Here is a 14,071-nt window from a genome sequence, read left to right as displayed (position 1 = left end):
TTCTCTTTGTGTAGTTCCAGCACCTTTTGGTTGTTAATTTGTACAGTTTAATTTGAATTTGGGATGTTTAAGGCCCATGCTAATCACCAGATGAAGGGGAAGGTAACACGGATTCACAATGTGTCCGTTTATTCGCAAGTAGTGCCTCAATATAAGGTCGTCATAGGCCAATTATGAACATTGAGGTTCATGTTAACTGTATTATTTGAACTAAATGTATAATTAGGACTACAGCTAATTAGCATTGTGTAAAGACATTTACATGCGACTGCTCGTTTATTTTATTTGTACATTTTGTGATCTACAGAAACCACACACACGCACACACAGGCAAGCAAATTAAACAGTCCAAAGAAAAAACCTGGTCTCATTATTACTCACATGAACACAATTAAGTACTAACAGATAAAAGGTCATACCAGCAAATATTTTTCCACAGTCATTCAGCAAAGCACAGCTTTGTCAACTATTACATAGACCATGATATTTTGCACTGATGAGCCAGCAGGAACACGTGACAATAAAATGACTGGCCTAGACTATTTCTTTGTCAAGGCTGTTATTATGATCTTTTTACACAATATCATGATCTCTTTGTGCTGTATGGTGAGCTTTTTGATGTCGCCAGTCTCCCCACAATATTATGATAAATATTGTATCATGAGGTTGGCATCGTGATAATAGCATATCGTGTCAATTGGATGTTGTTACATCCGCAATGCTTCGCTGTTTCATGCACGGTTGTGCAAAGGAGTTAAAATATTCCTTATTTCCAAGAGAAAACCGGATGTATCAAAAACACCGGGGAGCCTGTGAGTGAAGGATAGGAAACGCTCATTTCATTTCTGGTAAGTTGTTGTGCCCATTTGGTTTAACTTAACCACAATGGCATGAAATATTTAGTAAGTGCTCAGGAAATGCGGAATAATCGCAAGATGTGTTTGTTACTACTGCTAGCTAGTAACTGGTGGCTTACTCATTTAGCTATGATCTTCCGCGCGCACTCGCACCAAGTAGCTAACGTGCTTGATGTGTTAGCTTTACTGTTTGTGACGTTTATCTTAGCCGTTTTGCCCTGATCATCCAAGAACACCGCAGCAACATAAAAGTGATGTTTACGTGATGTGTAGGTATAAGACAATTGACTTATTTCTGACATTTTTCAAAGAGGCCATTTTTCATCATTTAATTTCTCAGAAAAATGTGCCCTGGTTGGTTAAATATGTGTTTTAGATGTCTGTTTTTAGATGTGATGTACAGTGGAATCTCCTCTATCGCTTTGTTTTCAATTTGATGATTTCCATTAATTTTTACTGTTATGTTATGCTTATCTCAAATGATGGCTGGATAACTCATCTTTGATCGGCCAAAAAGTGTTGACAGCTTGTTGGCTTTTTTATATCGACCTACCTTCCTAACAATGGTGTGGGAATCTGGTAGCCAATCAAACAACCGGCAGACGAGAGCTAAACTTAAGCTCTCAAAAGATAAAACAATCTAAATTGTGATGTTTTATGGTCGCTACATTGCTGCACATGACAATTTTTAAGCATCCTAAGCTTTGCAGGCTTACAGTTTTCTCTCTTCTGGAAACACTGAGTATCTTCACTAAATCCAGATGAATATCTGGTGATTAGACATCGGCCACTTTGAAATGTCTTCCTCCCACTCTATAATCCCACAAGGATCCGAAAGTTGCTTTACATTTGTTAAAGTGAGTATTTTGTTGTTTTTGTGGCCTTTCTAGTTAGTCCGCTTTTGTATGCATTCTCAAAGACTCCCTGGTGGATGTTCGCCGTCCCATTGTTCCCGCCCTCGGCACAAAATAAAGAGAATAATTGGAATGAAATTAGTCATTTCAATGTATCCATTCCAGTACACCATGCTTGCTTTATGTTGTGCACAAACTTTTTACTATTTCACCCATATTAAATTATAAACATAGTTAAGTCTTTTTTTTTTAAACTCAATACTTATATATTGATATTTACATAATTCCCAGTATGCCAAAGGAAGGACCCCGCCGGCCGGGGACAACTCCCTCTCAGCCCCGATGGGACGTCTGGGGCAAATTGTCCACAAATGCCCACCGCTAACACGATAAGTCCAAATCATGCTGTGAAGTGTGTGGCTTTACCATCGCTACAATATGCTTCATATTCTGTATTTGTCTGGCATAGCATGTTGACATGACACATGATAAAATGACATGTGACTTACATCAGATTTCCGTTTGTAATCAATCTGTGTCAACATCCCTGAAGAATTCAACAACATCAGAGTGAAGATGCTCCAGAGAGCATGCATCGTGTGAAGTCTGGTTAGTGCTATCCGAATGGCAAGCGAACTAGGACTGCCGGCGTTAAATTATTCTATAAGTATTCGATTAAACTTAAAGCAGTCACTGAGGCCCACCTTTATTAACACTTGTGTCTGCTGGCGTCTCACAAAAGCATATAAAGGGATTTTGTCCATTTTCTCTTTCTCTCTTAGCACTTAATAGCAGCTTGACCCCAAGTAAATAGATTTCTGAAGAATCGAAACGGATGAATGCATCGATGGATGGATGGTTGGAAGAACACACTGTGTTCTGCTGTTCATCCGTTTACGGTAGGGTTCTTCAATCCTATTCCTCGAGGGTCGGTGTCCTGCCTGTTTTCCAGCTCTCCCTGCTGCACCACACTTGATTCAAATGATCACAATCATTATCTTGCTTCTGCAGATCATGCTGCTTAACTGATCATTTGAATCAGGTGTGTTTCAGCAGAGAGAGTTGGGAAACAGGCAGGACACCGGCCCTCAAGGAACAGGGTTGAAGACCCTTGGTTTGCAAATTTCCCCATTGTGGGACTATTAAAGGCCATCTTTATCTCTTTACAGCAAGGGATCCTGGAATTTAAAGTACGTTATTTTAAACCAAATGTTGTATCTTAGTATCTTTTCGAAAAGATAGAAAAGCACTATAACGTGTACTTAGTTTACCATATGCTATTATAATAAAATTTTATGTTTATTTTATTAATTTATTTCTTGAGTATGATATGTTTTTAGCAGGCGACATGGTCATCAGCTGATTAGCGCGTCCACCTCACAAAGTTGTGGGTTAGATTCCAGGCCACGGCCTTCCTGTGTGGCGTTTGCATGTTCTCCCCGTGCCTGGGTTCATTTTCTCCGGATACTCAGGTTTCCTCCCACATTCCCAAAACTTGCGTGGTAGGTTAATTGAGCACTCTTAACTTGTCCCTCTGTACGATTGTCTGAATGTTTGTCTGTGTGTGCCCTGCGATTGGCTGGCAACCAATTGAGGGTGTATCCCGCCTCGTACGGGTTGGGATAGCCTCCAGACAAACTCGTGGTGGTCAGTGCAAACTACAAAATAAGTCTAAAATTTGCAACCTTATTACGGTACACCACGGTATAATGAACAGTAGGTGAAACAGTGTGAAAGTTTCATTACAGTTCATGCAATCATTGTTTTCTTATTGTCAGCATTCCATGTGTTTCTCTGAACTGGATAACAGACTAATCCCTCCTAGTTGCAGAATAAGATCACGCTGAGACATTAGAAAAAATTAATAAGTGGCAAATTAACTGGTTCACAAATTGCTATTTTTATATGTACATCTTAGCTTCTTATTCTACAGTGTGCTCACGTTCAGGGCTTCTTTCATCTTCAGCCAGCTGTGCCACACGATGTTGTAATTAGAAGGTTCCAAACTGGTTGGTGTCATCATTTAAATTCTTGAAACTCCTAATCATATGTCATTTGTGTAGACTTTTGTATATTTTCCCAATCAAAGGTTAATCGTTGTCTACTTTTGTCAGGGGTCTTTCCAGCAATCGCTGGAAAGATGGTGGCAGGACTCTCCAAACGCAGACACAGGAAAATGTCGTTTACAAAGATATTTATTAATATAGAATAGTCAGAATCCAATTATTAATCAGAGTATATAGCTATATCTACAATTGCAACCGTCAGCAAAACAAGGAAAAACATAAAGCGCTGGCGGAGAAAACTCGCACCAGGGAAGAGGTAACGCGACGGAACGAAAAACGCTTGCACCGGCAAGGAAAAAACAAATAACGAAAATAGCTTACCAAAAGGGCAAGAAGGAAAACCAATGAGAAAAGATGAACAGAGGCGAACCGAGCTGTAGCTGGAAAACGAAGAACAAAAACGCTTGAGCAAATCACACGAGGCAAGAGCACTATCAAATACGAAGAACATGAACATGAGCAATGCGGGAAAATTATCCGACGCTGGGTTGTCAGTGTAGGTGGCTTAAGTAGTGTGTGTCATCAGTGAGTGAATGACAGTCAGGTGTGGAGCCGGTGGGCGCGTCTCTCCGCTCCTGATGACGTGGCCGGAGTCGATCGCCGGAGGAGACGCCCCTGCTCAGCTGGGAAACAAAAACATGATCAAGGCATGACCGACACGGCTCATGACATCTTTCAATACATTTGAATGCGAAATTTCAGCTTGCATTTCCCGCACATTTGGTAGCATAAAATAAATGATGTTTTGGGCAAGGGCCTGAAAAATCTATCCGACAATACAAAATTTAAGCTCTCAAAAGTACAAACATTTTGCAACATTTTAGATGATTTCACTCCGGCAGTCTTAAACTCACACAACAGTGATTGCGCTCTGGATTAAAAATTTAATGAAAGCCCCTTTTTCTTCACTGTAATAGTTGTCCCAAAATAATTTTGTATTTACACTTGCTGTGCGGTTCATCATCTGCAGACATACGCGACAACAAAGTAAAAAGCAATTATAATAGAAAAATTGCTTTCCAAGATATCATTTTTACTGTGAAATAAAAGGTGGTAACACATTATCTTTTCTCGGAGGAAAACCAAGATTTTCATACAATATATTGTATTTCCAAGAGTGTGTGAAAAGGCATACTCGGCAATAGCACAGGTTCCTTGTATCTTTGGCATGGCTATCTTCTACAAAAATAGCTCAGATATCAAGGCTCTGTGAGAAAACACGGAACTTTTGTCATCACAAGGTTGCACTCCTTTCAGTTTCATTTACGAACACTCATTATTTTAATGAAGGATTTACTCAGAGACTACATAAAACACTGACAAGGAAGAAAATACAAAAAATGACATCCGGGCAAAACACTGATCAGACCAACAGCTGGATAATATTCATGAACATTAATATTTATTTACTTTTGAGTTACACATTTTCACAGAATATCTGAGTAGAATGTTTTTACAATACTGAAAGTTTTTTCTCACCAAATTAACTCAAACGTGATCCATAAAAATTAGGTACAGTTTATTAATCAGGTGTGTTGGAGTATAGAAACATTGAAAACAGGCTGGATAGGGGCTTCCAACGACCCGACTTTGAGACCCCTGCTTTACACAGTATGGACAATTAAATTTACAGATTACAGTGGCATCGTCATACTCGTTTAAGATTAATTACCGTTGGAATAAATCATTCCAGCTTCAAACTGTCACCATCATAACGTTTGTTAACGCTAAAGGGAATCTTCTAAGTATTATCAGAACCAGAACGCCCTTTATTGTCATTATACTCAGTGTATGAGATTAGAGAGCTTTGCCTCTACAGTGCAACTATAAATAATAAATTAAAATAAATAAAAATTAAAAAAAACAAAAAGAGTTTTGAAAAAGTGTACTGGGTGCCACATTATGTTGCCGTTCTACAAGGCAAAGGTAGTCGTAATAATTCAAAATAATTTGCTGTAATTATTGCACAGTGTAGGTTGTATCCAGAAAGTATTCACAATGGTTGACATGTTCACTTCTTACAATTTTGTGGTCATGAAAATAATATTTATCTGTCTTATGGTTTATTATTAATCTCATCTGGACTTTGACCTGGACTCTGACCTTTCTGAATCCAACTTTGACTTGGCCTCATACCTTTGTGATTCTAAATTGACTCCAACTTGATAAAGGTGAACTTGACTACAGACCTGCTGAAAGGTGCATACAAGTTTTGGAAAATCGTTCAGTGCCATCCAAGCGTCTTAAATGTCCCTGCTTCGTTCAGCAAAACAAAGGCATGCCACATTTTATAGTTATAGCAATGTGGTTTTGTGCTTGTTAGTAGTAGACTGGCCCGCCATCTATCCAGACCTGTCTCTCATTGAAAGTGTGTGGCACAAAATTCGACGAAGATCCTGGACTGTTGAGCAATCTTAGTTTTACATTCAGCAATAATGATGAAGAATTCCACCAACAAAGCTTCAATGTGTATGATCCTCAGTTCCCAAATCAGGCTTCAAATTCTAAATGTGTGAATATTGACAACTTCAGAACCCCTACAAAAAAAAAAAAATATATATATATATATATATATATATATTTTTTTTAAGTCTTGTCTTTGGAGCGTATTCACTTGATTATAGGTTGAAAATGATTTGAAAGTCATTGTATTCTGTTTTCATTTTTTTTACACAGTATTAGATCATTGTAATTGGGGTTTGTTTACTTAACAACATGATTGATAATATAAACTTCTATATGAATGAGAAATCATGAGGTGACATAAAACGCTCAATAGCAATTTGCTTACCAAAAAAGAAACTTATATTGCCATAATGCTTTGTCGTTTACAGGGAAGAATTGATGATCAGCTCATCCTTTGACTCTTTGGAGGTTCTCCTCGACTCATTTGGACCTGTCAGGGACTGTACCAAAGACAATGGAGGATGTAGCCGCAATTTCCGCTGCATATCTGACAGAAAGCTGGACTCCACCGGATGCGTGGTATGTCAATTGTTGTCTATATATGGCGTAGTAGTTGGACAAAGTAGGATTTTGCCATGATGACCACATAGCAACCGAAATATCAATCAAAAATCTGGAAGACACTGTTCTCTTCTAGGGTTGCTTTAGTACACACAACACAAGGTGCCTGGAATCTGCAGGGTACAGGAATGAATTCCACACGATATTTACAAGCTCATTTTATTTTGGACAAAAAGAATAGAGTGTTTAAGACATAAGTGTTCAACAAGCAGGGATCAAATCGGTATGAAGCTATAATGATAATTTGGAGCACCGTATTTTCACGACCATAAGGTGCACTTCAAAGTCCCAAATCTTCCCCAAAACAAACGAGGTACCTTGTAATGCGACACACCTAATATATAGACTGAGCAACTCTCTCGACCATTGAGCCTGATCCCCTTGGGGTATTTCAGAGTGCATGTTAGCACACCCTACTGACCTAAGTCCGAGACAACTATGCTTTAAATTGAGTGTGACAAGTACATTATGTGAATAGGTTTTTTGGTGATGGTGTAGGACAGAGGTATTCAATTAAAAGTCACAGAGGTCCACGACTAAAATTTCTTCCAATTAAAAGGTCCGTACCAAAGTCCAACTTCCCGAAATGTCTAGCCTATGTTCACATTTTTATATAGTTTCAATATTTAGTCATTTTCAACAGAGCACACTTATATACTAAATATTTAGCAATGTTCCCATTAAACACCTTGGCCAGTCAAACTAATATAAGGTGTGTGTTTCACATTTAAGAGAATGTGGCTCCAGGAACTTAAGGGTGCCACTTCCAGAAAAAAAACTGTAAAATATCTTCTGCAGAAATATATCAAATGCTAAGCATTGAGTTAACATCTTTTACCTTTTTTTCTTAAATCAAAGAGTTATCAGCCTAAAAAAAAACGGAAAGCCTAATTATCCAAGTAAACCAGGTCAACATGTTCAGTACACAATCAATAAAAATGGCTGTCCTCATGAAAAACTAATTCAAAATGAGCTTTGACACCACCTTTTCTTTTGAATATTTTCGTAACTTCTCTGAATGAGAAAAATGAGTTTGTGACTGCCCTGCCAGTGACTTAAATCTGGGTTGGAACGGAGTCAGGACCATTGGGATTTGGTAGATTATTTCACACATCTGGGCTTTGTGTTTTCCTTTAAATAATGTGTGTGCAACCACATTTAAGCACTCCTTCACAACTTCCCCATCACTCGTTTTTTTATGTTTCCCCAAAATCCATGATACTTTTACTGAATATTCGTTTGCATGCCGCTGGGATGTAAACGAAAATGTAAAAATCTGTTGTACTGCACTCGAAGTTCGATGTTTTTGCATGCGCTCACCTCAAATGTCAGCGGATAACTGTGCACAAAAGGGCGGTGCTTTGTTTCGTTGTGGCGCCTCGCAATGTTGCGACGGTTTCGGAGCATATGATGCACACTGGTTTTGAATTGGCTGCAGCCAGAACGAAACTAAATTTCTCCGTCCATTCATTTAAAACAAGACGCATCGACCTCGCTTACTTTTTAGCAAGGCATACTGTCAGAAGCACTCTCTTCCGGTCTGCTGCGCAATTGTCAGTGGATCGTAAACAAAAGATTTGATTGGCTCAAATCAGTGACGCCTTTTCCGTATTTACTGGAATTGCAGCGCCAACGTTTGCGAATGCGCCCTGTAAAAAAATCATCATAGATTGGCCATGGGTCCGGTCCGAATCATCCCACGGTCCGGATCCGGACCGCGGTCCACCATTTGGTGATGCCTGGTGTAGGAGAATGCAGGACAAAAGGGCAGCTGTCCACAATGTCATAGTCTGTCTTATTGTTCATGTTATTGCAAGCAAGAAACATCACAGGTTTAGACAACAAACTGCAAAAATGTAAAAATAAATAAAAACACACTGCCCAAAGCACACCACTCACATCTCTCTACACAGCCATGTGATTGGCTGAGGCTGAATGGCATTGCTGTAATCCTTTTGTGTTATTTTGATTTCTTTGTTTCATTGTTTGCTTATATGCTGAGATATTTTTGGTTTTGATTTGAAACAGTGACGCTAAGGAGTGTGGTGACCACTGAAATCCCTCCCCTGACATTGTCAATTAGCTGTGTTGCCATGACATCTCCCATTGGTCTGAGGTGCTGCTGCTGACAGCAATCCCTATTAATAAATTTTAACTGCGATTAAAATAATATACAAAGTCCCCCCCCTTCACAAATCCCGTGAGCTAGCATGCGCCTCGTAGTGCGGCGCGCCCAATATAAGTATTAAATACAGAAATAGCTCCCTCAACTGGTGCTGCGCCCTTTGATACAGCGCATCTTTCGGCCGTAAAAATACGGTAGTTGCCTTTTAATAGTTGAGTACCAGTTTTGAAATCAATCCGTAAATTGTTTCAATCTCATTCAAAATATCGCGATTATTTTTTTTTTTTTATAGTCACCCAACCTGAATGCAAACCAAATAAAAAAAAATCTCAAGCAAAAATATTAGTTATAATAGATGGGGGAAACAAATACAACACACTGGTGATAGCCGAGCCATTTTATGTGCCAAGTCCCGCTGTAGGGGCTTGGTGCATGGAACTGTTGAAGTGACAGCAACCAGACCAATGTTGTCATCTGTCCAGTTGTGTTGATAACGGACCGATGAATTTGACTACTTTTTTCGTCCCCGAATCAGTCCAATGGTTTTCTGTCCAATAGGTATCATGCATCCAAATTTTAGACTATACAGAAGAGCCCTGATCTAAATCCAATTGAACATATGTACAAGGAGCTGAGCAGAAGGAGCTTTATTTGATTTGACGGCTGTCAATACCTCAAAAGGTAGTGCGACAAAATATGAATAAAGGTCACTATGATGCTTGTCCAGATCAGTTTCATGAAGTTGTTTTTTAAAACAGTTCTGTTGGTTCATAAAAAAAAGCAAAGACTTCCTTGATATTATGATGCATTTTAATGACTTTTTCTACTATTACCACATGATATTTTGATTAATATTACTGGTATTTAACGTGTTAAATTGAGTTAATGTGATGAACATCCCAAAAGAGTGTAACTTAAACTGACATTACCCTGTGCAGGCAATGAGCGAGTTGCAACATATGGTGCATGTTAAATGCTCAGTCTAATGATTGAACCTCCTGTCCATCTTCAAGTTTAAATTTATTAATATGTCATGTCATTATCCACACCGCTTATCCTGTCCAGGGTCGCGGATTTCTTAATATTACAAGTTTTATTTATTTTATCCCAAGCGTAATATCCTTATAGTTAAAGCGTATTAATAGGCATATAGGCAATATACAGCCACAAGGCTTGTGGATTTGTATCACAGTTTGCCAAGAATTCGGGGCATTTCGAATTCCAGTCCAACACATTCCCCCGGACACACAACACCACAGCCGTGATAAAGAAGGTTCATCACTTCCTGAAGGTCCTCAGGAAATTCAACCTGGACATGAAGCTGCTGCTGGCCTTCTACCACTCGTCCAATCGAGAGCCTGCTGAGGTACTGTGTCTCCACCTGGTACGGCAGCTGTACTGAGGCAGACAGAGTAAGGCTCCAGAGGACAGTCAAAGCAATGCAGAGGATTATTGGCTGCCGTCTTCCCTCCCTGTCGGACATCTACACCAGCCGGTGCCTCAGCAGAACTCACAAGATCATCAAGGACATTACTCACCCGAGCTCACAACTCTTCAACCTGTTGCCGTCAGGCAGGCGCTACAGGTGCATCAAAACAAAGGCCAACAGACTGAAAAACATCTCCATGCTGAACTCACGCAACAACTTTTGTCTTGAAGAACTGTTACATAATGTGGCACCCTGTGCACTTTTTCAACAATCTCTTTTATTAGTTTTTTATTTTTATTTATTCCATTTATTATTATTTTATTTTTATTATTTGCACTGGAGATGGGAGCTGTCCAATCTCGTACACTGAGTATAATTTATAGATTGTACTTTCTGATTCACATCATTATTAATGTATGTTATATAGTAGTATATATGGTTAAATGGTTTGGACTTTAGCTTAAAACTTTATTTAATGATTAAGAAAAAAAACATTTCATTTGTATGCACCGCAATGATGAAAGATTCATGGCAGTATAAAGTGACAATGCCTGTGGATTTATATCACAGTTTGCTAACAATTCGGGGCATTTTGAATTTGCGCCTCAATCCAACACATTAAATGCAATCCTGTGAATGTTTGTTTTGTGACAAAATGCAGAGCTGCTGAATCTTATGAAAATCACTGAACACTAACCTACGCCTTTAACATGTTCCAAATATGTTGAAAAAAAAAGTCATCACAGTGGCTATCACTCACTCCCGAGGGCTTTAGTTTTTTTCCTCAGCTCTTTCCACGTATTACTACTGCATTATGCGGCCCAGTCCAAATGACCTGCGGTTCAGTACTCAACTACAGACAGGTGGTTGAGGAGCATTGCTCGAAAGTGGACCGCCCAACCAGTCGATTATGGTGGACAGGGAGGCTGCTGACTGCTCCCAAGTTGTCTGTGAGGAATGTAGGGTTGTTTTTGTTGTTGTTCTTATATTTTTTTTTAGTGTACGCTACAGTTTGTGCATCCTTTTAGTTTTAGTAAAACCTCACTTTCTATCCCCTCAAATATTGTACAAGGGGCGGACTGGAATTTTAGCTCATCTGTTTGGCTTTGAGCTCCCAGACTGGAGACTCTGTGGCAGTGAGAATTCGAGTCCCAAGTTGGGTGGATGCTGCAATAATGAAATGTCACGTACACATACAAGTCTGCACAACCCAACTCATTTCTTTTTTGACATTACGTGTATGTGGTAGTACAGCCCCATTTACCCGTTTCACTCAGCTTCATCATACCATTGGTGAAATCACTTCTAAGTAATTTATTAATACATGGGTTTCACCGTGCATATTACTTTATGGAATAGGTTGTCGACATAATGAAACAACTTTCTAAAGTTGCACTGCAATCTGACACTGAAAGTTCAGAGAAACTTCATTCCTTTTTATATTAAGGGGTGACAGGGTTGAAATTTCTAGCCACCACTTTGAAGTACTGTAACCATTCCAACATGTCTCAACGCTTAAATGTGAAGTGGAAACTTGTACACCAATCAACTTCATCAAAATAACAAAATCTAAAAATCACATTATTTGCTCACTATCCAATAATTGTTTCCATCCATCCATTCATTACCGCTTCTTCTCACAAGGGTCACGACGGGTGCAGAAGCCTTTGCCCGCTCACTAATTGCATGCACGCAGGACAAATCAAAGTAGCCTAGATAGAAAAACCCAAATTTTGACCAGACCTTCAGCAGCTGATAGAGAAGTGTTTTGACCTTAATCTTTCTCAGACCGCATACTGAAGGACATCTGTGTGTTTCGCCAAGATGCAGACATAAAGGCACAATTCTCTTTTTGTCCCCAAATGTCACAAGTTTGATATTGGTTATCACAGAGTAAAATAACAAAATCTCTAGGAATCAGATATTGTCCACACATAATCACGTCCTTTTCAAAAAGGCATATAAAAAAAAATATTACCTGCCAATATCACAATAAGCAGATTCATCATGTATAGTACGGATCTGTGTATGCACAAATAATACAAATACGCTTTAGAAACTTTCGATAAAAGACTAAACATCAGCATAAGTATGTGTTTGAAGTGGTGGGCGGTAAAGGCCTTCTCTGCTGGCCTAACGTAATAAAAAAATCCTGATCATATTCTTCACATTGATGTTATATTATATCCTAGTGTTGAATTTTTAGGTTAGAGTTTTTATCTAATCAGAATTCAGCTAGGTTGGGTTGCTAGGCAGATTTCACCATACCAGTAGCATGCACTATTTGTCAGAGGCCTTTAGATAAATCACATTATAGTACAATACGACTTCAACACATAAACACACAATGGATACCACCAGAAGAACAGCAAAACAGTGACCATGTAAAGTGTCTAAATTGTACACAACCAAAGATGAAGAGTAATCAACGGACTCCTGTTACTGTAATTACACTTGAATTTTGAATTTTCAGTGAAAGGCACACCCTAGCTAAAGCTACCATTAGCCACAGTATATGAATACATTTTTTAATAGCCGACCAATTCAGTGTAACGGGGGCATTAGCAAAAGTTTTTAAGTCTTTCATGTCGTCAACCTCCATTTTATCAAATTTTGGATGATGTTATCCCAGCTGAGTTATCCTTTTCCCGAGCTTATCTTCATTTACAGGATCTGCCTGAAAGACATCCCCAGGTGCAACAGCTGCCACTTTAGTCAGTCAGCCTCTAATTATGCACAGATTGCATGCACAAATTGAATGAAACCGGCAGCACACATTTCCCATTTACTTTTACTTTAGATAAAAATACTGAATATACACCATTAGCATTTCCAAATGAGATGCGCATAGAAAGAGGCAGGTGAGGCATTTGTCATCATTTTATGTAGGAATTAGTCATTATAGTTGCAATTTCTAAATTTTTATAATTACAGTCCCGTTAAACAGCCTTATTATACATTGAATAGATTTTGATAATTATGTACTGTAGCTTGGCTTTTATTTATATTGCTTCAGGGGGTAATGTTATATGCAGAGATGGACACTTTACCCTTTTCTGGTCCGTCCGTCGTCTACTGTCAGCGCCTGGGCATTATTTTGTCATTGTCCCTCCGTCCTAATTCATCAAAATAACCATGCTCCGGACCTGTCTGTGCTCGTCCCTTTAAAGCGCTTCTGTCCTTACTCTGGGGACAGACGACAATCTACTTCCGTCCTTGCTGTGTCTGTCATAATTTTTTCCCGCCGTCTTGTCTCTGGCACCTGTAAACTAATCATCAGTGTTTCTTCAGACTTGTCACATCAAACAGGTTTTGCAGCCATCAGGGTGCCTGTATTGTGAATACAGTTTAAATGGAACAGCGAATAGAATTGTGTTTTTTTTTTTTTTTCATTATTTTGCATGGAAACTAAACTAAGACATAAAATTTCTTGCTTATCTTTTACCGCTCCATTCCCCGCCCCTCACCACATACGCGATAAATAGTGTTGATGACTGTGCGCAATTCATTTTGGAGCCACATGAAAACGCTGTTCTGGAATTCCTTCCTACCTGTCGAGACGTCCTACCAATGCTCAGTGTACTTGCTCAGCATGCTCACAATGCTGATGGAAAGCTGGATTAGGGTTAGGCACGGGTCTGACATTTTGGCAGAACACCAGGCAATCAGATGCATGTGGCTCATGAGCCATAAGTTGGCCTGGTCTGTTATAG

The 14,071-nt window shown here is 39.1% G+C and overlaps 1 protein-coding gene across 4 annotated transcripts in view; it reads left to right on the top strand.

Annotated features, from left to right (window-relative positions):
- The window catches only part of astn1 (astrotactin 1), a 324,631-nt gene that overhangs the window by 107,191 nt on the left and 203,369 nt on the right, over positions 1-14,071 (top strand). For all 4 annotated transcript variants that reach the window (XM_088310602.1, XM_088310600.1, XM_088310601.1 and 1 more), the window contains exon 12: positions 6,612-6,762. In XM_088310602.1, coding sequence (XP_088166728.1) covers positions 6,612-6,762 — 151 coding nt within the window. The remainder of the gene's footprint in view (positions 1-6,611; positions 6,763-14,071) is intronic.

The sequence above is a fragment of the Idiotropiscis lumnitzeri genome, chromosome 12 (genome assembly GCF_059441095.1).
Source record: "Idiotropiscis lumnitzeri isolate Australia: NSW breed Sydney's pygmy pipehorse chromosome 12, RoL_Ilum_1.0, whole genome shotgun sequence".
Classification (NCBI taxonomy): Eukaryota; Metazoa; Chordata; class Actinopteri; order Syngnathiformes; family Syngnathidae; genus Idiotropiscis; species Idiotropiscis lumnitzeri.
Note: the sequence above shows the minus strand (reverse complement) of the source record. Positions and strands in the feature narration are given on the sequence as shown.